The sequence below is a fragment of the Polistes dominula genome, unplaced genomic scaffold (genome assembly GCF_049000335.1).
Source record: "Polistes dominula isolate Pdom_NZ unplaced genomic scaffold, Pdom_raw_medaka contig_12, whole genome shotgun sequence".
Lineage (NCBI taxonomy): Eukaryota > Metazoa > Arthropoda > Insecta > Hymenoptera > Vespidae > Polistes > Polistes dominula.
In genome coordinates this window covers 337,571-361,197 of record NW_028301116.1, presented here as the reverse complement: position 1 = coordinate 361,197, position 23,627 = coordinate 337,571, and the positions used below count along the sequence as shown (strand labels likewise).

Genomic DNA, 23,627 nt, shown 5'->3' with positions numbered 1-23,627 from the left:
ACACTTATTCCATGCTTCCTATATAGGATAATATTTTATCGGTGATGTTTTCTTAAAATATGCTAAACATACAAATTCGGAAATTGGTCTTTTGTAGATACGAAATTGTAGCAGTAATCTTTTTATTCGTAGAGTTGGGATCCTTAGAAATTTCTCCTATTGGAATAACATTTTACCAAATGATTTTTTTTATATCAATGTAGGTGAGCCAAGAGGGATGAAATACTTAACTACTAATTAATTATATTAAACTAATAATGAAGAAGTTGATTATAAATCAATTTATGATCTGATTACTTCGTAAGACTTGCTTGATTAATTAATGAACTTAAATACGAATTAAATATCTGTCTATTTTTGTTCTTTTCGTTGAATTATTTTATTTGATATAAAAGAAATAAAAGAAAAATTAGATATCAGATTTTGAAGAAGGAATTATGTACTAGTGTGCGTCACGTATGAACTTCATATGTCTTCCTAATATATAATCGATATCCGACTCCGCGAACGAGGAAATGGTTTCACGAGCCTCACCACAATCATTCATCTTCGTCTTGTGTTAGAATAAAGATGGAGTTTCAAGATGATGGCAGGGGAATAACGAACTTGTCTCTTATCAAATTGCCAAGAATAATGATATTAAAGAAACCATCAACACTCTTGTCTGTTTTATTTGTAAACCTGACACGTGTCTAAATACCTTGTCAATGTTGATGATAAAGATATTTACATCGATGATAGAATTCGATCGGAGAAAAATTGAAGTTTAACATTAAAGAATAAAGCTAAAAGATTAAATTACTCTAACGTGTAAGAGGAAGATCGTCTTGAATGCATTAAGTTTTTTTTTTTATTCGAGAAGACAGAGAAGATCAAGATTTACGTTGGCTTCCTTGAGTGGACGGGTTCTTTCACGAGTTCATTTTATTTTTTTCTTAAAAGACGTTCTCTTCCTTGATGGTTCTTCAAAGATGATGAAATTTAAAAACTATCTTTTATGTGTACTCTTTGAAAGTTCATTTTAATTAAATACTTAAGAAAATTTAATTATCGTCGTTAATAAAAAGTTGAAAATTAATCAATATCTAGATACTTGGAAAATAAGAATGAGACAAATCTTATTCTATCGGTTATTCGTCTAGAAAATAAAACCAATCTAAACGCATGAAGATCAATATTTAAACAGAGATACAAGAAATTCTTATTTCTATATACGCAACGTTGTGCTTGGAAAATAAGTTTTAAAGAAAACGTGTTATTGTTTTTTCTTCTAAAAGAAAAAAAATGTATCGCAAAGTTGAGGTAAAAGAAATAATGTTAACATATTGCACAGATCGAAAAGTAATTTCGTAGTTGGTTTCGAATAAGAAAGCAAGTTCTACTAAAAGTAAGGAAAGAAGATAAATAAAAGTGAATCGGTACATTCGTTGATGAGTTATTCTACATTTGTTAGTTGATTCATTCGTTTGGCGAACTTTTAGGCCTTGTCACGATTGCGCAAGCGTTGTCAGATGAACACAACGGAGGTGGTATGACGCGCAAGAACGTACATGCAAGCTTCAGTTTTCAGCAAGACCTAGCTGGAACGCGAAGCAAGATACATTACTCTTATTACAATTTACCACCTCCCTCGTTCACTTTTGAACGTTATCCTGTTGCGTCTCCGGGACCTCGTGGTTCTCGAAAAGAGGATATTCGAGCTCTTGAAAAATCGATTCCAAGTTCCAAATCAAACACTCGGATATCCTTGTTACTAAAAACACGTTGATGATCATCTCCTAAATCATCAATTAACGTTTTCGATGACTTTCTTTGCAAGTTAAAACGACCAATGTAATGTCATCGATGATTCTAGTCATGAAATGGGTGTGATCGAGGCAAAGACTTTATTAGGATTTTTTCGCGGGAATTAAGAGTTCAGTGGACGTTCAAGTGATACTCGTATTTATCTTGGTCACTTTTGTTAGTTCATTTTGAATGGCAGCATCCTCTAAGTCGGACAACCATGCGGTTAGTGTTGAAAAACGAACCTCGATAGTTCTCGAGCATGTTTCCATGACTAACTGCACACCCAGCAATTTTCCTGACAAGTTTCAAGATTTTTTTGCTGCTGTCACCGAAGATAACGACGATATACCAACCATGCTCGAAGACAAACTAATACCGAGGTGAGATCTAAACACATTTAACATTTGTTTTTGAAGTGTTTTTTTTTTTTTAAGTAAGATACAGAAAAAGTATATAAGATCTTTACGTTTCTTATTTAATTAAATTTCATTTCAATCTGATTTCAAAATAAAGTAATTTAACAAATTTATTTGAAAACATCGCACACACCGAGGACAGAATTCTAACTGTTGGAATATTTCAAATAATGTTAGATATTAACTGTATCAAAAAACTTGTGCCTGTCGGGAAAAAGCCAAGGTTTTAATTTAGTTTTAATTTAGTTTAATATAATTTAGTAGTTTCTTTCATGCATCGTTATTAAATTGATGGTAACACCTAAATTTAATTATCGCTAAATCTCATTAAAATTAAAATAATAATCATAACGAGTCTCTTCTGAGCAACTTATTTAAAGACTTAAGTCGAATTAAAATAGAAAGTATCTAAGATTACTGAAGAAAAAAGAACTTTTTAGATAAAACATTAGACATCCTAGTCAAATGTCTTCCTTTAAAGCAAACAAGGATCTTAGTAATGTTCCTTTACTTTTTTCATCGTTAGAAATGAAAGCGTCATCATCTCTGGAAAAGCTGTAAACGAACCGTAACTCCTTTTTCTTTATTTTTCTTGAAATAAAGAGAAATAACGAAGGATTCTAAAGATTTATCAAATTTATACACTAAATATATACTTGCTTACTTCACGCGAGAAATAATTAATTAATTAAATAAATAATTAATTAATTAATAACGAATTGCGATCGAATATTTGCAAGTTTATTATAACAAGTTTTAACATAAAAACAATTTTAAAAAATGGCCAAATCTGAATTATTCATTTAATTGACCCTATTGTTCATTTGAAAAATTTTCATTATTTATGATTAACCATGAGAATTATGTTGTCTAGACGAGAAATTAGTTAAATAGAATAGCAAACAGATAATTAAGTAACGATTAAACAGTTATTATTGCGTTAAATTGATACCGCATGAAAATATGGGGGGATAAAACGGTGATCGATCTTTATTAGATCATTAAATACAGCCATTATAGTAACAATTAATCGAGCCTTTATAGACATAAAAATCGTTCACGGCGTTGTCCGTTAACATGACTACAAATTAATTAACAATATTATTCGACAAATGGTAACAAACCTAAACGTAATGTCTAAAAAAGAAAAAACATTTCTTTAATTAATAGAAACGAATCGAGATTTGAAAAAAATACTGGCCGTTTTACTAACAATTACAATTCTAATTTGAATTTTATTTTTCAATTCTTTTTCGATAAAAATAAAATAGATTCATCGATAAAAATAAGTCGAAATATTGGAATAAATACAATAAATGCTACACAATAAATATGGATTTAAAGCAACGCATAGAAAGAATTTCCTTGAAATCAGAAAATCGATTTCTTTTTTGTCCTTCTTTCTTTCTTTCTTTCTCTTTCTCTCTTTCTCTCTCTTTCACTTGCAAAGAAAGAAGCTGAGAGCACAAAACTGGTGAATGTAACGTAAGGAAAAAGAGTTTGCGCCTCGACAATTAGCAAGTCGTCTTAGCTTACCTAAATACTATTCTACCTGTACGAGATTTATACGTCTAATCATAAATTCTGCGCACTGCACCTACTTAACCTATGTATAAAATGCATTATGTGTATGTGTGAGCATTGTTAACGTATGTGTGTCAGAGAAACGATTTTGAGTAAAAGAACTCTCATGTTAAAGCCCTTCTCGAAATATTCAGAAAGAAATTGTCCTACGACTTGTGCTATTTTCATTTATAATACCGTTGTACTATTGTACCATATCAAATCTTTCATTGCCGTATTTTCCTTTGTATCCCTGTAAGAATTCCTAAGAAAAAAAAAAATCTAACAAGAGAATTGCAAATTATATGCATGTATGCGCGAGTATGTCTCTACAGCTGCAATGTAATATAAATGTGTATACGTGTATAAGATGAAATAAATCTAAAGCAATTCATTATTATTATATTATTAATTACAGTATCGTTATAAGAAAGGATATAAAACATTGTACCTAATGTAAATGATAAGATAAATGAGATAAAAAATGTACAATACTTAATACAGGAACACGTCTAGTCAGAAGGCGAGAAGAAAGACGACTGAGAAGAGAAGAGGCATGTGTACACGTTAAACTTATCAAAATAATTGTTTTTCGATCATTTAATGTTTTGTTTTTACATTCGGCTATTGACCGCTATTCTTATTTTATCAACACCTGGCATGTTTGGTCAAAAATTTCTTCTATCTTATTTTTTGAATCTTCGTCGAATAATTTATTACATATGCATTAAAAAATGTACAATTCATCATATACATAATTAAACGTTTTTTGTCCGCTTCACTGTGTTGTAATTATACGTTATTGGCTATTGACCACAAATTTAATAAATACGTATTTTTACGTGACCCGCTTTTCAGTGACAATTTGCGAGACAAGGCGTCGCTGAGATTCTAACGGCTTGACCTTCGTGTACGTTCGGTATTCTTCGAGTGTATTTCGTAAGTGTTCACGTAATTTGTTGTTAGTCTTATTCGAGCACCGAGATTACTAACAACGGTATTAGAAAAGTGTCAAATTTATTTCGCGTATACGTGTGTGCGTGTTTTTTGCAATTAATATGCATCCGTGCGCGAGTGCATGTGTTATGAAAGTGTGATATACATGTGCATGCTTGGATATATTAGCATCGTTTAGAAGATGAAATACATATATCTAACAGGAATAATTCATTATCAATTAATAAGGAATATTATTCATTAGTGAAAGAGAAACAAATTAAAATTTGATATGAGAGTGTTTTATTTACATATACACATTACATTTTTAAATATAATACTGTCAGATTTATAACATTCAATATGCCAAAGGGCAGATGGAGAATAAAAATTTCAAAAATAAAAATTGTATTACCCTCGAAAGGATCCCTTGAAAGGATCCCTCGAAAGGATCCCTCGAAAGGATCCCTCGAAAGGAAAAAACACGGCCCGAAGAATCTATTTTATCAATATGATTGCACGTGGGAATCGTTCCCTCCTAACGAGAATAGAAGAACATCGTTGATTTCCAAAGGGGGAATGTGAAGCACCGTTTTATCTTCGGCATTTCAGGAAGCAGGAGAGTTCCGGTACCGATACAAAGGGTAGAAAGTGGAGCAACAGGGCTTTCCAAAGGCGAAGTAGCGAAATCGAGGTACGATTTCACCGTAGTTCCTTGTCCAGTGCTCAAGGACATGGAATATTAGATGGACCAAAATCGCCAACGCCTACTCGACGAAGAAGTTCTAGTATAGCCGTTGCCAGACCTACACCCGACTTACACAGGTAATTTCCTTTTGAAAATTTATTTTGATAAATCAAAATTGTATTCGTTTAGCTTTAGTTTTTCTGTTAAATATATTTTTCTAAGGCGATATGGTAAAAACGACAAAAGAATCGATCCTGACTTGGGTAAATTAGATTTTTACAGGCGGAAGCAGGTCCTTGGGGACACCTTTCGCCGTCGTTGAGAAGTCAAAGCTTGACCCCAGCAGTAAGTCCTGGAGCAGCTTCTACTTCTTCCCATCTTATCGTTAGTCCAGGCACAAGTCCTGGTGGTCCTAGTCCTACCAGTCCTGCAGGCTCAGTTGGACAAGGAACGGGATCATCTCGGGTATCTATGCCAAGGCAATATCGTGGTAGAACCAGTAGTATGCCAGCAGTACCACGACATAGAGTGAGTGTTAAATATCAACTCGAATCATTTTTCATTCTTAATCGTTCCTGAAAGTAGATATCACTCGTTACTTCATCGATAATTTTCTTCACGAAAATTATCTATCATCAGTAAACCTTTTAAGCTCGTATATTTAAATGCAGACTTTTTAAAAGACATATTTTAAATGGATTACCTGTTACTAGAGCGTGCACAAATTTGTCACTGGCAAAGCTCACAAATAAAAAGTATCGATAAACCATGAAGTCCTACTTTCATCGCGTAAGTAATGTTATTTATTACGAATAGTATTCGAATCTTTTGAGTCTCTTTTACTTTTAATTGTATGCTCGTTAAAAAAAAAAAAAAAAAAAAAAAAGACAGAAAAAACAATATATATAAATAGATTTGATAAAATCCCACGTTTAAAATCGCATCAAAATGTGAAAATAAATAAGTACAATGACGACGTTTATTTTTTCATTTATTGTTATCTGAAAATATTACGAACGAGATAGGAAATCGCTTTTCATATTATCCTTCTTTATTAATTGATGCATAAACAGCTAAAATGTAGCAATAATCATAGGCATGTTAACAAATGATTTTTCATAATAGACAACGTCGCTTGAAAACGCGTTCAATTCAGTTTTATTAATTAAAAAACAAAATATATATTATTGTATCATTACAAATAAATATGTTGTTATCAGACGGCAAAAGAAATGACGCGAAAATTCGTAAGTTGTAACGATTGATTATGATTATGAAAATAATATCATATCTGAAATATATCGAATAACGTTCTCATCTTCAAGCTTCTATGTAGAAGCCCATGCCAACTTTGTGATTTCCCCTGTTAATATTCGTACAATCGAAACAAAAGGAAAAGGCGACCGTCGCATTCTCGTTCAACTTTAGTTGCAAGCTCGTACCCAATTGCATAGCGCTGTTCATCTTGAACCGTAGGATCGAATCTTCGTCTAATTTGTATTTCGCTGCTAGTCCAAGCATCCATTCGTGTCTTCTTCCGCTTTTCGCCGATATTCCATTCAATGCGATATCCCAATCTGAATTAACTTTAGAAGGGAAAACAAAACGATAAATGATATCATGTGTGATCTTAAGCAAATTTATATTTGTGTCTTAGTAATCTTTAGTTTAACCAAAATTATAAAGATAAGACTTTGTTTCTTCAATCGGAAATTAAAAAGGAATGAATTACTTAAATAAGCTCTTCCATCGTATTATAATAGCCACTTTGCTCGGTAGTTCTAATGTGAAAAGCATTGCTGTTGTTTAAGGCAACGAAAATGCTCGCATTATTCATAAAGTAGTGAAAAGGTACACGGAAAAATTCAATTAGTCGTTTAAAGCTTTAAGCTTTCCTGTTATATTCGCGAAAATAAATTGTCTTGTTCTGACAACTTTGTAAATTCTAAGCATTTACTTCATTTTATTCGCGAATAATGCTTTCAATCTTTTTAATTCAAAAATCTTTTTCCAAATAACGAAAATCTGCAAGCTATCAAATACTTTAATTACCGATGTAATTAAACAAATGAAAAGATTCATTTATTTTATAAAAAAAGGGATTACTTCGTTAAATAATGTTAACGAGATACATGAAAATACGAAACAGCGTTTCTCAAACTTCTTGCCATGCAATTAAATAAATACATTTGTTTGCAATGGTACCACTCTTTAAATGTTTATATAATAATGTAAAATTGATGAGCAAAGTTAGAGTATGTTATTTCAAACATACACTGCTGTTATCGCAGAACATAACAAGTTGAAAAACGCTGATAGAGAATAATTGAGAAATAATGAACCTTTATACAAAACAGAACAACCAAACTCATTTGGTATCAAAGTGCATCTCAAATGGAACGCCAAATCTCGGTAGCTGAAAGCGAATCCTAAGTCGTTCTTCGTGAGCTTTTTGGTAGCCGTCTTATAACCACATTGGTAACCCACGAAGATCTCTTTAAACCTCATGACAATTGCACCGTAAACGTTCAAATGTGGATCGAAATTGTCGTTGGCTATGAAACAAGATTTTATTTACAAAATAACTCACGCATTATTATCGATTAATTTGTTTTCAACAAATCATTTCAAACGTACGTTTGCAAGAGAGACTTAAACGTTAACGATAACTGTTCGCGTATAAATGGCACGTGTTTATCGTAAATCAAATGTACCAACTTAAATAATCAACTTTCCTTTTTTCTTTCACTATTTAACGGTTTATGGCAAAAGGATGAGAAATATGATTGAATTATGTGACGGTACGTTTTAATAGAAAACTTATCTCCTGAGTTATAATGAAATAATAAAAATATTATATTATTTCGTACTGTAATAAAGTTTGCCAACATTTTTATGAAAGAGAACGAGGTATAGAATATCAATAAAATTTCATCCTAAAGAATATTTTATTGTTGAATATTTCTCATCGGCAAAATTATTGGATTTGGACGAGACAATGGAACAATGCACATTTACACATTGATGGAAATATAATTTAATTAGAAAAAAAGAATAATAATTACGCGTTGCGAGAAATTAATGCGTCAACAAATAAAGTCTCTCATGCATTTTTCCTCGGCAACATTTTATGCGTTCGTATAAATTTTCTACAAAAGAGATGGAAGAAAATAATACCAACCTAACGTGCAAATTCCATTGACCCTATCGTTGACGTACTTCGTGTCGAGTTTCATGCCCTTAAATGTAGTTTGTGGATTGTAAAAGAACTCGGATAACAGGGTAAGACCATCGAGAAGTTTCCCAGTCATTTCACAGCCTAAAAAAGCCGTTCCGTCGGACGTCCATTTTTGCACGATATTTCCATAGTTTTCAGTATTGTATTTAGTTTCCAAGAGACCATTCAACTATTCATCCGTATGAAAAAGAAGTCAACATAAACTTAGTTGAAATTGTTCTTATGTTTTCTAAAACTATCTATATTTCCAACGTTATTGAACATACCTTCAAAGTATCAGCATTTATAAACAAGTCACTGGTCATTTCAAATATACCAGTTTTCTTCGACTTGACGTTTAATTTAAAAAGACCTTTGCCATAGTAATAACCTGTCTTAAAGACATCTTGTGCACTTTTACCGAGATCCGAGAAATTAGGTACTTCCATGCCGATAATGATTAGAATGATTAAAGGATCAAAGGATGACGACAAATAATAATAACTTTGAGGGAGGGGAGGGGAGGGGGGTAAAAATGGGAAAAGTGTTATTCTAACAATTATATGGATAGATTAGATAAGTTATCGGTCTAATATTGGCCAACGTAAAAAATCACGTTGACTTTCTTGTCGTTGTGATTGTAATTTTCAATTGATTGGATTGAGATCGAACGAACGATAGGAAGAGGATCTTTGCGTTCATAAAGAGTAACATTGCCGGCTCTTCTTGCCAAACTTTTTAAATGACTCACAAAAATCTCTTTTCATAAGAATTTTCCACTATCTTGGAGACACTAATGACAGATCACCGAACAATGACATTTTTCGATTAAATCGATCAATAATCGATCAATAATCGATCAATAATCGACTAGCTTTGCAAAATCGTACGAGACTATAGAGGGTTAAGAGAAATCAGCTGACTAATTTTTGAGAAAGAGAGAGAGAGAGAGAGAAATCTAATTCAATTAGCGAATAGTATTAGTCGCATCAGGGATTCGCTATGACCTTAATCTAGGTTTGAAAGTTTGCCAGTAGTATTGTTCGAAGCTTCGGAACGCAAACAGAACAGAACAGAACACTCAACAATATTCTTCACACAATTCTTTTGAATAGTCAAATTCATTTCCGTCTGTTCTGTCATTTTTCAGCCAATGTTGGCAGAAACGAAACGCGGTGGTGGCGGTGGTGGTGGTGGTGTTGCTGGCGAAGACGGAGAAACCGAAGATTGCATCGAATATTACAGACTACGATCGTTCTCCATTACAGCGAATGGCGTTTTCAATCTTGGCGATTCGTTGAAGAGCCGTCGTAGTAAGAGTATCAACAGTGTTACCTCTTGTGGCACTAGTTGCAGTAGCACGAGAGAAGCTCGATTACTTAGGTAAAAGAAAAAGCAACGAAACAAAGAAATAAAAAACAAAAAGACAAGAGAAAAATATTGATTTGAAAGACCCTCGTGTTTCTGTCCCAGTTCGGCTTCGCAACTCTCTGGAATCGAAACAGAGGAGGAAACGAGCAACGAACGCATTGCTACTTACAAGGTTGGCATGCTAGGTGCATCTGGGGTTGGTAAAACCGCTTTGACGGCTCAATTTACGACGAGCGATTATATTTGCGCTTACGATGCTTCGTTAGGTAAATAATTTATATTATTAATAGAATTTATTACGTTCATTCTTTCATAATAAGAAGTAATTATCTTGTAGACGAAGAGTACGGTCAAAAAAGTGTTTCTGTTATGCTCGACGGTCAAGAAACCGAATTGGAAATCATTGATCATCCGAGCTCGGAAATGTCGGTAAGCAAATACCATTAATAATCGATACTTAAATCAAATAGGAACATTCATTGGATCTCTGTTAGGATTGAAATTCGATATTCCATTGATTCGAGGTCGAGACGTTTTGTTCGACCTACAATCCAGATGTCTACGTTGTCGTCTATTCTGTGGTAGACCGAAGGAGTTTGGAGATAGCAAAGGAAACTTTGCTTTATCTATGGAAGAGTGATTATATGATGAGCCATGGCGTTATCCTGGTCGGGAACAAGGTCGATCTTGAAAGGAAACGGGAGGTCCCCTCTGTGGGTAAGTAAATCCACAGGAATTTGAAACCTTTCAACTAGAAAAATAGTTCATTTCGCCTTACATTTCGGCACTAAGCCGAACTAAGCTCGAACTTGCCTGCAAAATCATCCAATTTACATGCATCCGAATAATTAGAAATAAATTTGATACAACTTTGGATTTATCATTGTTATCGCATTTGTTTTTTTGTTGTTTTTTTTTTTTTCAAAGTTTTCTCAAGACAAGACGTAACACAGTTTTTCAAGATGAAATCCTTGAAGTTATAAAATAAGTTAATTTAGGTTTTATCGCACCTTTGCTCGCTAATTCTAGAAGTGACCGCGCGATGTTAGGCCTACAAAACTTAATTAAAACTTTCTAACTTATAATAAGATAGTCATTTCCCATAAAATACTATTGTATTCTCAATAAAAAAAACTATAGAATTAGTTTAGTTTTAGTAGCTCATATGTTAGTATTGCATTTATAAATATTATATTTTGTATATTATTCATATTATTATTCATATTAAATATATACTAAATAGGTGGTGAAGATTATTTATTAGGACAAATGTAAAATGAAATATCGAATTTACGTTAACAGCCGGCCGACAATTGGCGAACAACTGTGGTTGCAAATTCATCGAAACGTCGTCGGGATTGGCACACCACGTCGATGAACTTCTAGTCGGTATCCTGGCGCAAATAAAATTAAATCCTCAACGTGATCGAAATCAAACAACAAAACAAAAAAGAAGTAAACACCGCAGAAGAATTTTAAAACACTTGCTTGGTTTCAAACGGAAAACTAAAAGCTGCGAGAATCTTTTTGTTCTTTAAGGATCCATCATTTATTTGATCTTAAATGCCGGAAGACAGAAAATCGATGTATAAATTGCATGAAAAAAATAATATATATTCAATTAAAATAATATTTTCATTGTCATCGATCCGCGTGAATATCATAAAAATATTATAACAATTTGAATAACGTCAATCAATGTTCCTCGACGTTATAAATATCGAAAATGAATTTTAATTATTATTTCATACCAATTATAATTGATAAATTAATAATAATAATAACAATATTCACCTGGATCGATTAAAATAGAAGATATATTGCATAAAAAGTGAGCTATACGGTTATTAATCATTGCGTATTACATTCTCGTGATCATTTGTTATGGATTGGTCACATTCTCATGATTGATCTATCAATCTGGCCGATTACCAAGTCATGATTAATAACAGTATTGCTTCCCTTCTACATCATCGAAAAAAAAAAACAAATATACAGGGTGTCACAGCAAAATGAAAATGCCTAAATATTTTCTTTCTTTACAATTGTATAAAAGACTATTGCACTATTGCAGGGGAGAGGGTGTTAATTATGACATTTCATGATTATCATATGATGTTTCTTTAAACGGAATTTTAAATTTTTTCATTTCCTAGCTGAAACACCTCGTATACATAAATAATTATTTATCAAACATATATGTATATTCGTGCGAATTGAGAAAATGTAACTACGTATAACAACATTAACGCGTCATTTCTCAAGCGCACTTTAGATTTATTTTTAATACGACTACCGATAACGATGTGACGATGTCGATTGCCGTAAGAACGAGAAGGAAAGATGATAGTTCGTTACGCAATAACTCATCGAATTATTTTCGATCGTAAGTTTTATTCGGTGCGTCGATACTTCGGCGATATCGTCAAATATAACCAACTACAAAAAAAAGAAAAAAAAAGATAAAAGAAATAAAATTGATAGTGAATCTTAATGGTTATTGAATAATAAATCGAAAAAGAGAATATTACTTTGAATATTAGAAAAATCTTTCCAAAAATTACGTGATATCAGAGGAAGCGGTCCAAAAATAATAAATGCAATTATAAAAAATGATTGTACAAAAAAAGTGAATTGTGCCAAAGGCATAGCAAACAAAAAATTAACAAAATAGTTTCTAATCTATCTCTTTCTATATTATCGAATCTGTTTTCTCTCTCTCTCTCTCTCTCTCTCTCTCTCTCTCTCTCTCTCTCTCTTTCTCTCTTTCAATGAGTAAAACGAAAATTAACAGACCAAAGTACGTAATCATAACGCCAATGCATTTTGACTTTCATCAAACAAAAAATGACCAAAAAAATATATATAATAAAATGAAAAGAAAAGTTTTAACGGTAAAAAAAAAATGTTTCATTGTCAAAGCCATCATTATTACTTTGAAGTATCTATTAAACGCGCGCATTTGTATGCGTGTTATGACACGCGCACGCGTGAAAGAATGGCTCGATAACTCGCTTTTCTCACGTTTTTCATCAACCACGGGAACCCGCGATCTCGCCAACAAAATCTCATTTTCAAATTGTCCAAGTTCACATGACCAATCGAATCGTAATCAATTGTATTATACAAATAATATTGATGCGTACTTCTCATTGATATAACAATTTTATGAAATAAAACCAATTATTATAAATATTATTATTATTATTATTATTATTATTATTATTATTGTTCCAGATAACGAATGAAAGAAATTTGAAAAAATGCATATGTAAAATGATATCGTTCAGGTTTCGCTTATACTTTGTTAACTATTCATAAATAAATAAATATTCATTTTCGTTTTATTTAAAATACGTAACACATAGCCCATGCCATTATAAAAAATCTAAACACATAAAGAGGATTGTAGATAGGAATTAATGAATGCAAATACCAGATTGATACCAGACAAAAATGATTAGATTCTTTTGATAAGCATTGCATCGAAAAGTTCTTATTTCGGGCGTCGCAACATCATCATTTTTCAAGTGACTTTTGTCCTCGCGACCACTTGACCTCTCGTTAACTACTCTCACCTAAACTACGATTTGTCGTCACGTCGTTCGTCACGTCGTTCGTCACGTTGTTCGTCACTCGGTCATAGTCACTTCGTCGGACGGTTTCGGGGTAGCGCTCGATCTAAAATTGCAATCAGTCTTTATTATTTCGTCCGATTTATTTCTTGCCAAGTTCATTCTCTTTCAATTCAATTTAACAAAAGTTCACGCGTTTTCTTTTCCAATAAAGTAGTAGTTTTAATCAATGATCATATCGCGCGATCAAAAACATTTCCGTAAAAGACATCAATAAAATGTGAATGTCTTGTTCTCTTTCTATGGACAAATCACGTATATTTTAATTAAAACACGGGAATATATAAACTTCCAGCTTCGTTATAGCTTCTTTTAATAACTCTATACAATGAATACATATGATGGATGTATATAGATAAGATACATATAAGAAAAACGATTATTGGATTCGTTCTAAAAGTAGCGCATAAATTCTTCTTTTACTTTCGTCAACGAGTTTCATTTGAATATTTCTGGCATATAATTATCGGAAAATCTTTTTTAGATAGCGTCTCTCTCTCTCTCTCTCTCTCTCTCTCTTTTCTCTCTATGGAATGAGAAATAACGTCTAACCACTTTTTCCTGTTCTTCCTTCATTTCTTTCTGCTTGTCTTTTTGTCTGTTCAATCATATTTTCAAAGCTCAGCAAGTGCGAGGATAACATGGTAATGGGCAGCAAGGTAGACAGGTACGCTTTAGTGGAGGCGGAAGTGGCATTGGTAATGGACACATAGGAGGTGGTAAAGGACAAGGACAGCAGGGTCCAGGTAATAAGGGCAAACAGCATGGCGGTGGTGGACAACAAACAGGTCTCTGACATGGAGTGAAACAGCCGATCTCTTGAATTCTGGGCGGCAATATTACACGACATATCGGCTCTGGTGTCACGGTTGGACATTTGCTACAAAGTCAATTGAAATCGGCATTAAGCGTTAAAAAATATGTTTCTATGTTTAGATATTCTGTAAGGCATTACCAACAATCGATAGCGCAAATGAGATACTTCAACTCTTCCATGTCGTTCCAACATAGCGGCATCTCCTTTTTAATATTGCAACTCATTTTAATATTATTGCGAATGATTGATATTTTGAAAGCTTTTATACTTGAATTTACAGTAATAGAAGTCTAGATTATAAACATCGATGAAATTTAGAAAAATCGAAAATTATAAAAAAAATCGATAATCGATGCGTCGGTAAAAAATGACAGCACTATTTCATAGATCGATTATAGACATTTTTATCGGTTTACGTTAAAGATTATACGCCCTATTTTGAAATCTTTCTTTCTCAAGATCAATAACATTGATTAAAACATTTAGAGTGCATTTACACTCTGTTATAATATGTATAACTTGGCTAAACAATATGCCTATGTTCGATAAATCAACTGCTTACAAACGAATCATGTTAAAAATCGCATCGTACCTCCCTACAAAATTTCGTTCTATGTTTTTACATCCTGCAGGTAACACAGATGAAATATTTTGTAATGATTAGTTACATTGTCCGTCTCCTTGCAGGACCTACAACAGTATTTTTTTGGGCTCCAACCATGAAATGGGGTTTAGTAATCGCAAACATAGGAGATATTAATCGGCCCGCAGAAACGATTTCCCTAAGTCAAACCGCCAGTCTTATGTTAACAGGCGCGATATGGTCAAGGTCTTATTATCATATTACATAATATTACTACATACTGTATTATTATTAATAATTCTCCTATACATTTTAATTTGATAAATTCAAGCAGATATTCGCTGGTAATTCAACCAAAAAACTATAACTTGTTTAGCGTTAACGCTTTCACAAGTGGCACAAGTACATACCTTTTTGGAAGAGGAATATTATATCGTATGGAGCATGACAAGAAAATCATATGATGAAATTTTACAAAAAAATAATGTCATATGTAAATAAATATTTATTTGATATAAAATTATTTAACAGTAATACTGACAATACGAATATCGTCATAAGGCTTATCGGTCTTAGGATTTGTTTTTACTTGACTAATATTTTGTACTACTTCCATTCCTTTAACAACCCTTCCAAATACAGTATGTTTATTGTCTAACCAAGGCTGAAATGTTAAATAATGGCAAGGTTAATAAAAATATGAAATGTGATTGAATGACGTCCAACTTACTGTAAAAAAAAAAAAAATACTTACTGTAGGTGTCAACGTAATAAAGAATTGACTTCCATTTGTATTTGAACCTGCATTTGCCATACTTAAAGTATATGGTCTGTCATGTTTTAAATGAGGTCTAAACTCATCTTCAAATTCACCACCCCATATACTTTCGCCACCCGTTCCAGTTCCAGTGGGATCTCCAGTTTGTATCATAAAACCTTTGATTACTCGATGGAATATATGCCCATTGTAGTAACCATTTTTAGAATGAACACAGAAATTTTCAACTGTCTTTGGTACATCTTTGCCAAAGAGATTTGCATGGATATCACCAAGGGCAGTATGTATAATTGCCGTGTCATAAATTTTTTGTACATTGCTGGCTTCAGTAAAAGATATAATATCTTCCTTAGAAGGCTTTTCATTGAAAACGTCTCTATCACATTCTGGACTCTTTATATCTTCTGGCTCACGTCTTGTAAACATATAAAATCTATTCTTTTTATGAGCTGTACAAAAAAGAATTGGATCCGGCCGATTCATTTCCATTGTAGGATTTTCAGCAGCTTCCATTTCTACCGATACTGCTGCTGCAGTTTTTCTTGCTTTGCCCTATACATAAATATATAAATATGCATAAACATAAATAAAAAAATTAAGAAGAAAATATCATTGAAGAAAATCTATACCTGAAATAAAGCTAATTGCATAGGACGTATATTTTCAGGTTTCCCCATTATTTTAATACACTTGTTTGTATAAAGATTCACAAGTTTAACACCTAACATTGTGCTATATAATATCAAATAGCCAGATTCGTCAAAAACTATATTTCCTATGTTTGTTTCGGTTTTATCTAATTCTCTTTCAACAGCCATTCTGAAAAAAAGTTGAATGTCAAGTTATTCGAGGTAATCAAATAAGATACCTCATACTGCATATTAATATTACAATATATAATACCTTCGTCCAAATTCCATATTTGGTAATTGTTGCGTACTTTGTTGCAATTCAGAAAATCTTTGAAGACTTTCATCGAATATTCTGTACAATTTACCAGTAATAAAATTAAAAACTCTTACTTTCCTATCTCCACTAAGAGATGCAAATCTTTTACCATCGTTAGATACTGCCAAACCACACGGATAAGTTTTATTTTTAGCAAATTCATATAAATCTGTATCTAATTTTGAATCAAATTTAACACATTTCGGAAATTTATACTCCGTTTTAGGTCCTGTCCAATATTCCAGTATACCCGCTTTATCAACTGATATACATGTTTCATAGACGGTATTATACTACAATAAAGTTTCAAATATATATATATAATAAATTCAATAATAAAATAAATTCAAATAATAAGTTATACCTTCATGGAAACAACAGGTTTTGTATGCAACTTGTCAAAAACATGCAATTGTGTACTAGTTCCTTGAGCATCATATATATATATTTTATTAGAATCTTGCGAAGATACAGCAACCACAGCAATCGCATCACCAGCAGAATATATCCATTCGGCACAAAGAGGTACAAACTCTAATTTTATCATATTAATCATATCTGTAAATGCAATATTTGTATTATGTAATGAAAGAAAATTCTTTGGAAAATTTGATTCATATTTCATTAGCAAAAATGTATACCTACCAAAATTAATGATATCAAATATTTTCATAGTTTTATCCAAACTAACTGTACACGCATGTATACCATTGGAACTTGCTGCCAAATATTGTATTGCTTTCAAATGAGCTCTAAAGTGTTTTACAAATTCTATCAATTCTTCTTGTTTCTTCCAAAATTTTAAATGTCCATCGCAACTAGCGGTAAGTATAAAATATGATCTATAATAACAAAAGAAAACCATTTAATTTTACATCTAATAATTATATTCTTCTGATTATAGAAAACACTAACTTTGTTACCACAATATGAGTTATTACATCTCTGTGCATATAAGATTTCTCATAACATTCACAGCACGGCAAATTACTTAAATATACTTGTTCATACTCCAAGACTGCAAAAATAATAATAAAAAAAAACATGGTAAATTCAGCATTATTTGTAAGTACAATCTTACAAAAATTATATCTTAATATTTTTATTTATTAGGTATAGAAATTGAATATAAACAAACAGGTTATGTATAAGCGAACCTTTTTGTTTTTTCTTTAATGGCATTTCTGAAGATGAATGATTAGCCCCATCATCATCATTATTATCATCTTCATCGTGTTTTCTTTTTTCGTCAGACATTATACAAAATAAAACACTTATATTCTTTATAAAAATTCTATCAGTTTAAATAGCAAGAAACAGCGCTACCAACGTGCACGCGGAAAATATCTTAACTATAAAGTTTTATACGTCGCATAATTGCACAAAGGCGATCGATGGGATGATTCCTAAATGCGATATTTTACCATGCGACAGATATTTTCAACATGTCCACATTTACATGACGGTGAACCAAAATGCATCAAAATTATGCACTTACTACGTACGTCGATAAAACAATTATAAAAACTTTATAAACAGATTAGAAAAATCTAATTTGTTTTCTGTTGTTTGTAATAGAGCATTTTACATAAATCTATTTATTCAAATGAAATATTGTAGAAATTTTCATGAAATAGACTCGCAACGACGATCAATTCGAGAGTAGTTTCGAGAGTATCGACGATTGGTCGAAATAGATTTACGAAATAACCATATTGTTTTTCGACCAATAACAATCAATGGCGGTCATAATAACGATGATTTTCAACAGATTACTATCGATATAGAATGACCGAATTAGATAGTCAAAAATAAAGAAAATTCTCGTATAATATAATATTGAATAAATTGATAAATTTTCAGTTAGTTTCGATAATAAGGTGAAAAGGAAGTTAGGGAAATGAAGCGCTGCACCGAGCACGTAGTAGATTACGGAAGACTGATCGGTCAAGGTGGGGATTGGTGGAGGATGAAGCAGGAGGGGGGGAGGCAGCGTTCATTGTCGTAACGGGAGAGTTTGGCGGGCAGCGCAACGGCGATTGGCCGGTCTTCCTTCTCGTAGTTAATGGTCGCCGTAGCTGATCGTTGGAGTATTCGGTTCAAGTTTTCACGAGAAGTACTACCTAGAACTTCCATTGTACAGCGACTGTATTGACGAAGCTGGAGAAGGCAAAGGATTCTTTCTTCAACAACGTTGAATTATAAAGGTGAGTTGAAATATTTGATTTAATCGAAGGAAAAGCCGCGATCTATAAAACCGCGAGGGGGGAGATAGATCCCGGAGAATTTCTTTTACGGCGTACGGCTCCGCACGTGGTCCTCTCTTTTGGTCTCTTTGCACCGCGCTAGAAGTTCCTTTTGTCGAAGAAAGTGGCATATTCGAAGACAATAGTTTCAACGGTAAATTCATTTTCAAATCTACTAATATCTTTATTACGTTAATCGTAACTTTTGTGAGCCTTAAATTATTTCCTCGAGTTCTCCTTTGGCAAGGCAAAAAAAAGTGCAGTGCGGCGTCACTCTCGGATGCCATCTTCGCGCCGTGGCGTACCACCGCTCTATCGAGTGGGGGCGAAAGCCACGTTGTACGACTAACTATGATTTCTCGCTTATATTTTTTAACTTTTTCATTTTTTTCCTTTTATCGGTTGTATAGAATAGTAGTAATACACGGCCGGACGCAATTTTCTTAGCATAATATGTTGCCTTTTGTCTCTCTCTTTCTCTCTCTCTTTCTCTCTCTCTCTCTCTCTCTCTCTTCGTCTTCTTCTTCCTCCTCCTCTTCCTCCTCCCATTCTCTCTCTTTCTCGCTCTCGTCACCACTCCCCTTCTCCTCTCATCTCTTCCCTCCCTTGATTTACCGCCGGCTACATGGCAATCGGTGCGATGTGCTGTGTACTGGGTTCGTTCTAAGAAACACGTGCGTTTTGTTTTATCTTTCAGTTTAACATATTTATATTATTTTTTAAATGATCGTATAAACTTTAATGGTCTGTTGAATATTTTTTTGCAACATCGTTGATTAAAGGTCGTTGATCGGATACGAATGTTCGATAATGATGGACGGTCTTTGCAATGGCGAGCAGTTTCGTGTACTCTGCTGACATATTCATGCTTTTCCCGTTTTATACGCAACGCTTTATAAAAACGTTACGACACGTTTATTCTTTTCCCCCTAGTTTTTGTTCTTCTTAAACAGTTGAAATTTCCAAATTGTTCAAAAAGAAATATTTTCTTGGAACGGAACGGAACGGACGGAACGCATGCCATAGATGCGCGCGTGACCGCGCTTTCGTTTCACTACCTTATGATGCATATCTATGTCGACGTAATCGAACTAGCTCTACTTTATACATATGAAAGTAATCTAATTAAAGTTTGTTGATATTTATTAATTTCCAAATGTTCAATTTTATTATCTGCTACTTAGAAAAATTGAATTTTTGTTTGACACGAATGAATGTGAACATGAACAATGAACGTGATGAGTATAATAGATAATAAGTAGAAAATGAATAGTTTGGACAAGTTCCTCGGAACAATTGATTACACGAGGTTTATTATAATAATAATATACATGATTGCAGATCCATAAACAATGAGTTCGAACGCTTGTTATAAATGCAATCGAATGGGACACTTCGCCCGAGAATGCACACAAGGTGGTGGAGGCGGCAGAGGAGATCGTGGCCGTGATAGAGAGGGAGGATTTGGACGTGGTCGTGACAAATGTTTTAAATGTAACCAGTTTGGACATTTCGCAAGAGAATGTAAGGAGGATCAGGACCTCTGTTACCGTTGCAATGGAGTTGGTCACATTGCTAAGGATTGCCAACAAGTTAGTATATATATATTAATAGTAAATGTATTAAAGTAGTTAGAGACGAGTAGATCGGCAAGAATAAGATTGAAATATGGATTATTATTTTGTTTTGTTAGGGTCCTGAAATGAGTTGCTACAATTGCAATAAGACTGGACACATCGCTCGCAGCTGCCCAGAGGGTGTAAACGATACTGCTCGTTTTGCTATGCAAAGTTGCTACAATTGTAATAAGACGGGACACATTGCTCGTAACTGCACCGAGGCAGGAGGTAAAATTTGCTACATTTGTGGCAAGACGGGGCACATAAGCCGTGAATGCGAAGAGGAGAGGAAGTAGGAGATAACCCAAATCCGTGCCGCTTTCTTAAAAATAATGATAAGCCGTTTACCATCGTGCGCGCCACTACCGGGGATTGTAGCTAGGTAGGGATGTGCGGACGTTTCTCTCAACGACGACACACGTGTTATCGCAAAAGCGTGTTTTCGTGTTCGTCATTGCCGTTCGAATTTTCATCTCTCCATGCCCAACCCCCGGAGCTCTCCTCCCTCTCCCAAATCTCCTTCCCCGTGCCCACCGTTGTTCTCTTTCACATGGATTTTCTTATAATGTCTTTAAGTTTTTATTGCTGTTACACTACACCACACCACACATCCGCGCGCGCACAAAGTACATTCACACATGAGAACACATCTGACATGTACACGAATACACATACACACACTATACGATGTAATATTATAAACATTCAATTGAATTAGAGTAGCGACATAAATCCTCTGTCCCTTGACCTTTAAACTATCTTATACGTGAATTATTTCGTAATGCAAGATGTATGGATTTCGGAAACATTAATGAAGTTCGCAAGGGCCATCTTAAAAGCTGAGTGACATTGGATCAGTCCAATAGAGACTGTCTGTCTTTCTTCCTTGATATATTGATATGGAAATTTTATGAAATGACTGAAGGACTTTGTAATGTAAGAAAGGGATTTTATGACTGTGAGAATGATTGACAAATTAAAGTCGTATTCCTTTCTCATATCCACGCATCTTGTATTCGGTCCTCCCTCTCACTATCTAGCTGAATCACGTTAAATTTCAAAAGTAATGGGAAAGGAAAGGAAAGGAAATATGTAAACATGCTGGCCCCGAATGCATAAAAATAAGGTTTAGTAACGCCAATTTTTAACGTGTAAGGATGTAACGAGGTTCGCAGAACGATTATTTTTTAATAATATCTGCTTTAATAAAACTACAACATGGTTGTAGAACATGCAATATTTACAAATTCATAAATATACAATAGTGCTGGACCATCATGTTTTGAAATTTGTTAAGAGAAGCAGAACAAAGACTATTTGTGTAAGATTGTAATTAAAAAAAATCAGTATGGCCATCGAAGATTACTACGCTTTTTATGTATATATATATATGCAATTATGTCTATATATATGTATACATATATTTATATATTATATATATATATATATGCAATTGCAAAATTCATTCAAAGTTCAGGCATTTTATATACATTATTAAGAAAATATTAATAAAAAAAAAAATCACCGTGTTCGTATTTCCAAATGATCATATTATGGTCTCATATAGAAAAATAATTACTGTATTAACCTTATAATATCCTTACATGTGGTGAAGTACTTCGTTACTAGATACATGTGTGTGTATATATATATGTGTGTGTCTAAAAATGTATATACATATATAGATACATATACGCAGGAGCTGTATTTTGTACTGTAAAAAGCTAGTTATACTCTGGTCGTTGCTGGTGACTAATTCCGGTGGATCTTGTTTTTTACATCGCATACTAAAAAAAAAAAAAAATAATAAAAATAAAAAAAAAGATATTTTCATGTAAAGTACTATATGAATCTTTTCTTTGTAAGTCGCAAAATGAAAATTCGTGAATACGCTTTACTTAATAACTTGAGCATTTAATAGAAAAATAAATAAAAAAAAACCGCATAATATCAACTTGATACATACTCAGAAGTTATAAAATTTCACACGAAATAAAAAAAGAAAAGAAACTCTACGAACTCTCTAAGAACGAATGAAGCTCTAGCTGAAAGTTGTTACTTTTATGCGAGTACAAAACTATAAAAGATTTCCTTGAGAATAAGGCATAAATGTAAGACTAATAGGTAATGATTTGTTTGGTGGTTATACAATGTTTATAAATAATAAGAAATGCTATTGGGATATGAATCAATCGAACTACCTAGTTCTTTAATTCTCCATTTTATCGAACACGGAGATATTGAAATTTCAATTGACGAAAAGATCGCACATGGATCTGTATTAACTCTAGGTAGATTCAACATGAACATCCCACGCAAAATGCCATTTATTATCGATGTTCTCTGCGATACGATATAAGTCGTTGTGTCATTAAACGTTGTTTCGTTGAGTGACGATACGAATTGCTGGGGTCATAATGCGTGATTTGTACATGGAGAATCTGATTTAACCAGCAGCGACAATGTGTATTAATGTTCAGAAGCCAGGCGTGCCTGACTCAGTGGAACAGAAGCGCACCTTGTGCGTTGTATTACATACGTAGTACAGGTGTCCTGCAAACCATTTTATACACTTAACTGCTCGGGACTTAAACCGATCTCATGCATGGGTTTCAGAAATAGTGAGTACTCAGTGCACCAGTGCGTCTGACGAGATTTGGAGGATCAGAAAACAAAAATTATATTCTGCTATTTGACTTGAGTAACCTTTGGTGCTCTCACTGAATGTGCATTCAGAAAATTCTAATTGAAATTAATCATCATTTTGGTCGCTACCCAAATATTTTGCATTCTCTCTCTATTATGGATGTTTTTCATTTCTTTTTTTCTTTTGTATATTGTATATGAAATACTAAGATTGGGTTGTTAAGGATTAAATTTTTAAAAGAACTACGTTCTGGAACACGCTATTCATAAGTCATGATCATTGGTGGCATCAAAGGTTCAGAAGAGCATTAAAAAAAAAAAAAAAAAAAAAACGAAAAAAATACTAAGAGTGCGATTAGGGCACCTGCGCTTTTGT

At 33.2% G+C, this 23,627-nt stretch overlaps 6 protein-coding genes across 8 annotated transcripts; 3 read left to right on the top strand and 3 right to left on the bottom strand.

Moving 5' to 3' along the window:
* Positions 1–1,565: 1,565 nt before the first annotated feature.
* Positions 1,566–13,177, top strand: LOC107071293 (uncharacterized). The gene is made up of 8 exons (XM_015330178.2): positions 1,566–2,168; positions 5,316–5,528; positions 5,664–5,919; positions 9,759–9,991; positions 10,082–10,245; positions 10,317–10,408; positions 10,504–10,696; positions 11,282–13,177. Exons 1-8 carry the CDS (start codon positions 1,978–1,980, stop codon positions 11,515–11,517), a joined length of 1,578 nt encoding a protein of 525 aa, XP_015185664.1. The 5' UTR covers positions 1,566–1,977; the 3' UTR covers positions 11,518–13,177.
* LOC107071294 (voltage-dependent anion-selective channel) lies at positions 6,254–9,764 on the bottom strand. Its single transcript, XM_015330179.2, has 4 exons — positions 8,896–9,764; positions 8,573–8,798; positions 7,734–7,946; positions 6,254–6,977 (listed from the first exon to the last, which is right to left on the bottom strand). Exons 1-4 carry the CDS (start codon positions 9,055–9,057, stop codon positions 6,712–6,714), a joined length of 867 nt encoding a protein of 288 aa, XP_015185665.1. The 5' UTR covers positions 9,058–9,764; the 3' UTR covers positions 6,254–6,711.
* On the bottom strand, positions 12,702–15,043 carry LOC107071310 (uncharacterized). The gene is made up of 2 exons (XM_015330202.2): positions 14,570–15,043; positions 12,702–14,494 (listed from the first exon to the last, which is right to left on the bottom strand). The coding sequence occupies exons 1-2, from the start codon at positions 14,653–14,655 to the stop codon at positions 14,236–14,238; spliced, it is 345 nt and encodes a 114-aa protein (XP_015185688.1). The 5' UTR covers positions 14,656–15,043; the 3' UTR covers positions 12,702–14,235.
* On the top strand, positions 14,945–15,548 carry LOC149031036 (mitochondrial pyruvate carrier 2). The gene is made up of 3 exons (XM_089176888.1): positions 14,945–15,063; positions 15,119–15,260; positions 15,349–15,548. Exons 1-3 carry the CDS (start codon positions 14,964–14,966, stop codon positions 15,476–15,478), a joined length of 372 nt encoding a protein of 123 aa, XP_089033014.1. The 5' UTR covers positions 14,945–14,963; the 3' UTR covers positions 15,479–15,548.
* LOC107071309 (peptidylprolyl isomerase domain and WD repeat-containing protein 1) lies at positions 15,502–18,186 on the bottom strand. The gene is made up of 8 exons (XM_015330201.2): positions 17,898–18,186; positions 17,656–17,758; positions 17,386–17,582; positions 17,105–17,298; positions 16,696–17,033; positions 16,422–16,611; positions 15,769–16,344; positions 15,502–15,678 (listed from the first exon to the last, which is right to left on the bottom strand). The coding sequence occupies exons 1-8, from the start codon at positions 17,995–17,997 to the stop codon at positions 15,535–15,537; spliced, it is 1,842 nt and encodes a 613-aa protein (XP_015185687.1). The 5' UTR covers positions 17,998–18,186; the 3' UTR covers positions 15,502–15,534.
* Positions 18,187–18,732: 546 nt separating this feature from the next.
* CNBP (CCHC-type zinc finger nucleic acid binding protein) lies at positions 18,733–23,592 on the top strand. 3 transcript variants are annotated; one of them, XM_015330161.2, is made up of 3 exons: positions 18,733–18,947; positions 20,328–20,578; positions 20,680–23,592. In XM_015330161.2, the coding sequence occupies exons 2-3, from the start codon at positions 20,339–20,341 to the stop codon at positions 20,899–20,901; spliced, it is 462 nt and encodes a 153-aa protein (XP_015185647.1). In that variant the 5' UTR covers positions 18,733–18,947; positions 20,328–20,338; the 3' UTR covers positions 20,902–23,592. The 3 variants fall into 3 exon arrangements, with proteins under 3 accessions (XP_015185647.1, XP_015185648.1, XP_015185649.1); XM_015330162.2 differs by lacking the exon at positions 18,733–18,947 and adding an exon at positions 18,990–19,140; XM_015330163.2 differs by lacking the exon at positions 18,733–18,947 and adding an exon at positions 19,523–19,660.
* The last annotated feature ends 35 nt before the right edge of the window (positions 23,593–23,627 follow it).

What these genes read in the sequence shown, in the direction of transcription:
- LOC107071293 (XM_015330178.2), top strand. Translation starts at nt 1,978, where the DNA reads ATGGCAGCATCCTCTAAGTCGGACAACCATGCGGTTAGTGTTGAAAAA. An exon ending in CGCTTACGATGCTTCGTTAG is followed by an intron (nt 10,246 to 10,316) that starts GTAAATAATTTA and finishes ATTATCTTGTAG; the next exon opens with ACGAAGAGTACGGTCAAAAA. An exon ending in ACGGGAGGTCCCCTCTGTGG is followed by an intron (nt 10,697 to 11,281) that starts GTAAGTAAATCC and finishes TTACGTTAACAG; the next exon opens with CCGGCCGACAATTGGCGAAC.
- LOC107071294 (XM_015330179.2), bottom strand. Translation starts at nt 9,057, where the DNA reads ATGGAAGTACCTAATTTCTCGGATCTCGGTAAAAGTGCACAAGATGTC. An exon ending in TAAATGCTGATACTTTGAAG is followed by an intron (nt 8,799 to 8,895) that starts GTATGTTCAATA and finishes ACGGATGAATAG; the next exon opens with TTGAATGGTCTCTTGGAAAC. An exon ending in CAATGGAATTTGCACGTTAG is followed by an intron (nt 7,947 to 8,572) that starts GTTGGTATTATT and finishes CTTGTTTCATAG; the next exon opens with CCAACGACAATTTCGATCCA.
- LOC107071310 (XM_015330202.2), bottom strand. Translation starts at nt 14,655, where the DNA reads ATGAGTTGCAATATTAAAAAGGAGATGCCGCTATGTTGGAACGACATG. An exon ending in ATTTGCGCTATCGATTGTTG is followed by an intron (nt 14,495 to 14,569) that starts GTAATGCCTTAC and finishes TTGACTTTGTAG; the next exon opens with CAAATGTCCAACCGTGACAC.
- LOC149031036 (XM_089176888.1), top strand. Translation starts at nt 14,964, where the DNA reads ATGCCTATGTTCGATAAATCAACTGCTTACAAACGAATCATGTTAAAA. An exon ending in TATGTTTTTACATCCTGCAG is followed by an intron (nt 15,064 to 15,118) that starts GTAACACAGATG and finishes GTCTCCTTGCAG; the next exon opens with GACCTACAACAGTATTTTTT. An exon ending in ACAGGCGCGATATGGTCAAG is followed by an intron (nt 15,261 to 15,348) that starts GTCTTATTATCA and finishes AAATTCAAGCAG; the next exon opens with ATATTCGCTGGTAATTCAAC.
- LOC107071309 (XM_015330201.2), bottom strand. Translation starts at nt 17,997, where the DNA reads ATGTCTGACGAAAAAAGAAAACACGATGAAGATGATAATAATGATGAT. An exon ending in ATTAAAGAAAAAACAAAAAG is followed by an intron (nt 17,759 to 17,897) that starts GTTCGCTTATAC and finishes TTATTTTTGCAG; the next exon opens with TCTTGGAGTATGAACAAGTA. An exon ending in ACTCATATTGTGGTAACAAA is followed by an intron (nt 17,583 to 17,655) that starts GTTAGTGTTTTC and finishes TTGTTATTATAG; the next exon opens with ATCATATTTTATACTTACCG.
- CNBP (XM_015330161.2), top strand. Translation starts at nt 20,339, where the DNA reads ATGAGTTCGAACGCTTGTTATAAATGCAATCGAATGGGACACTTCGCC. An exon ending in TTGCTAAGGATTGCCAACAA is followed by an intron (nt 20,579 to 20,679) that starts GTTAGTATATAT and finishes TTGTTTTGTTAG; the next exon opens with GGTCCTGAAATGAGTTGCTA.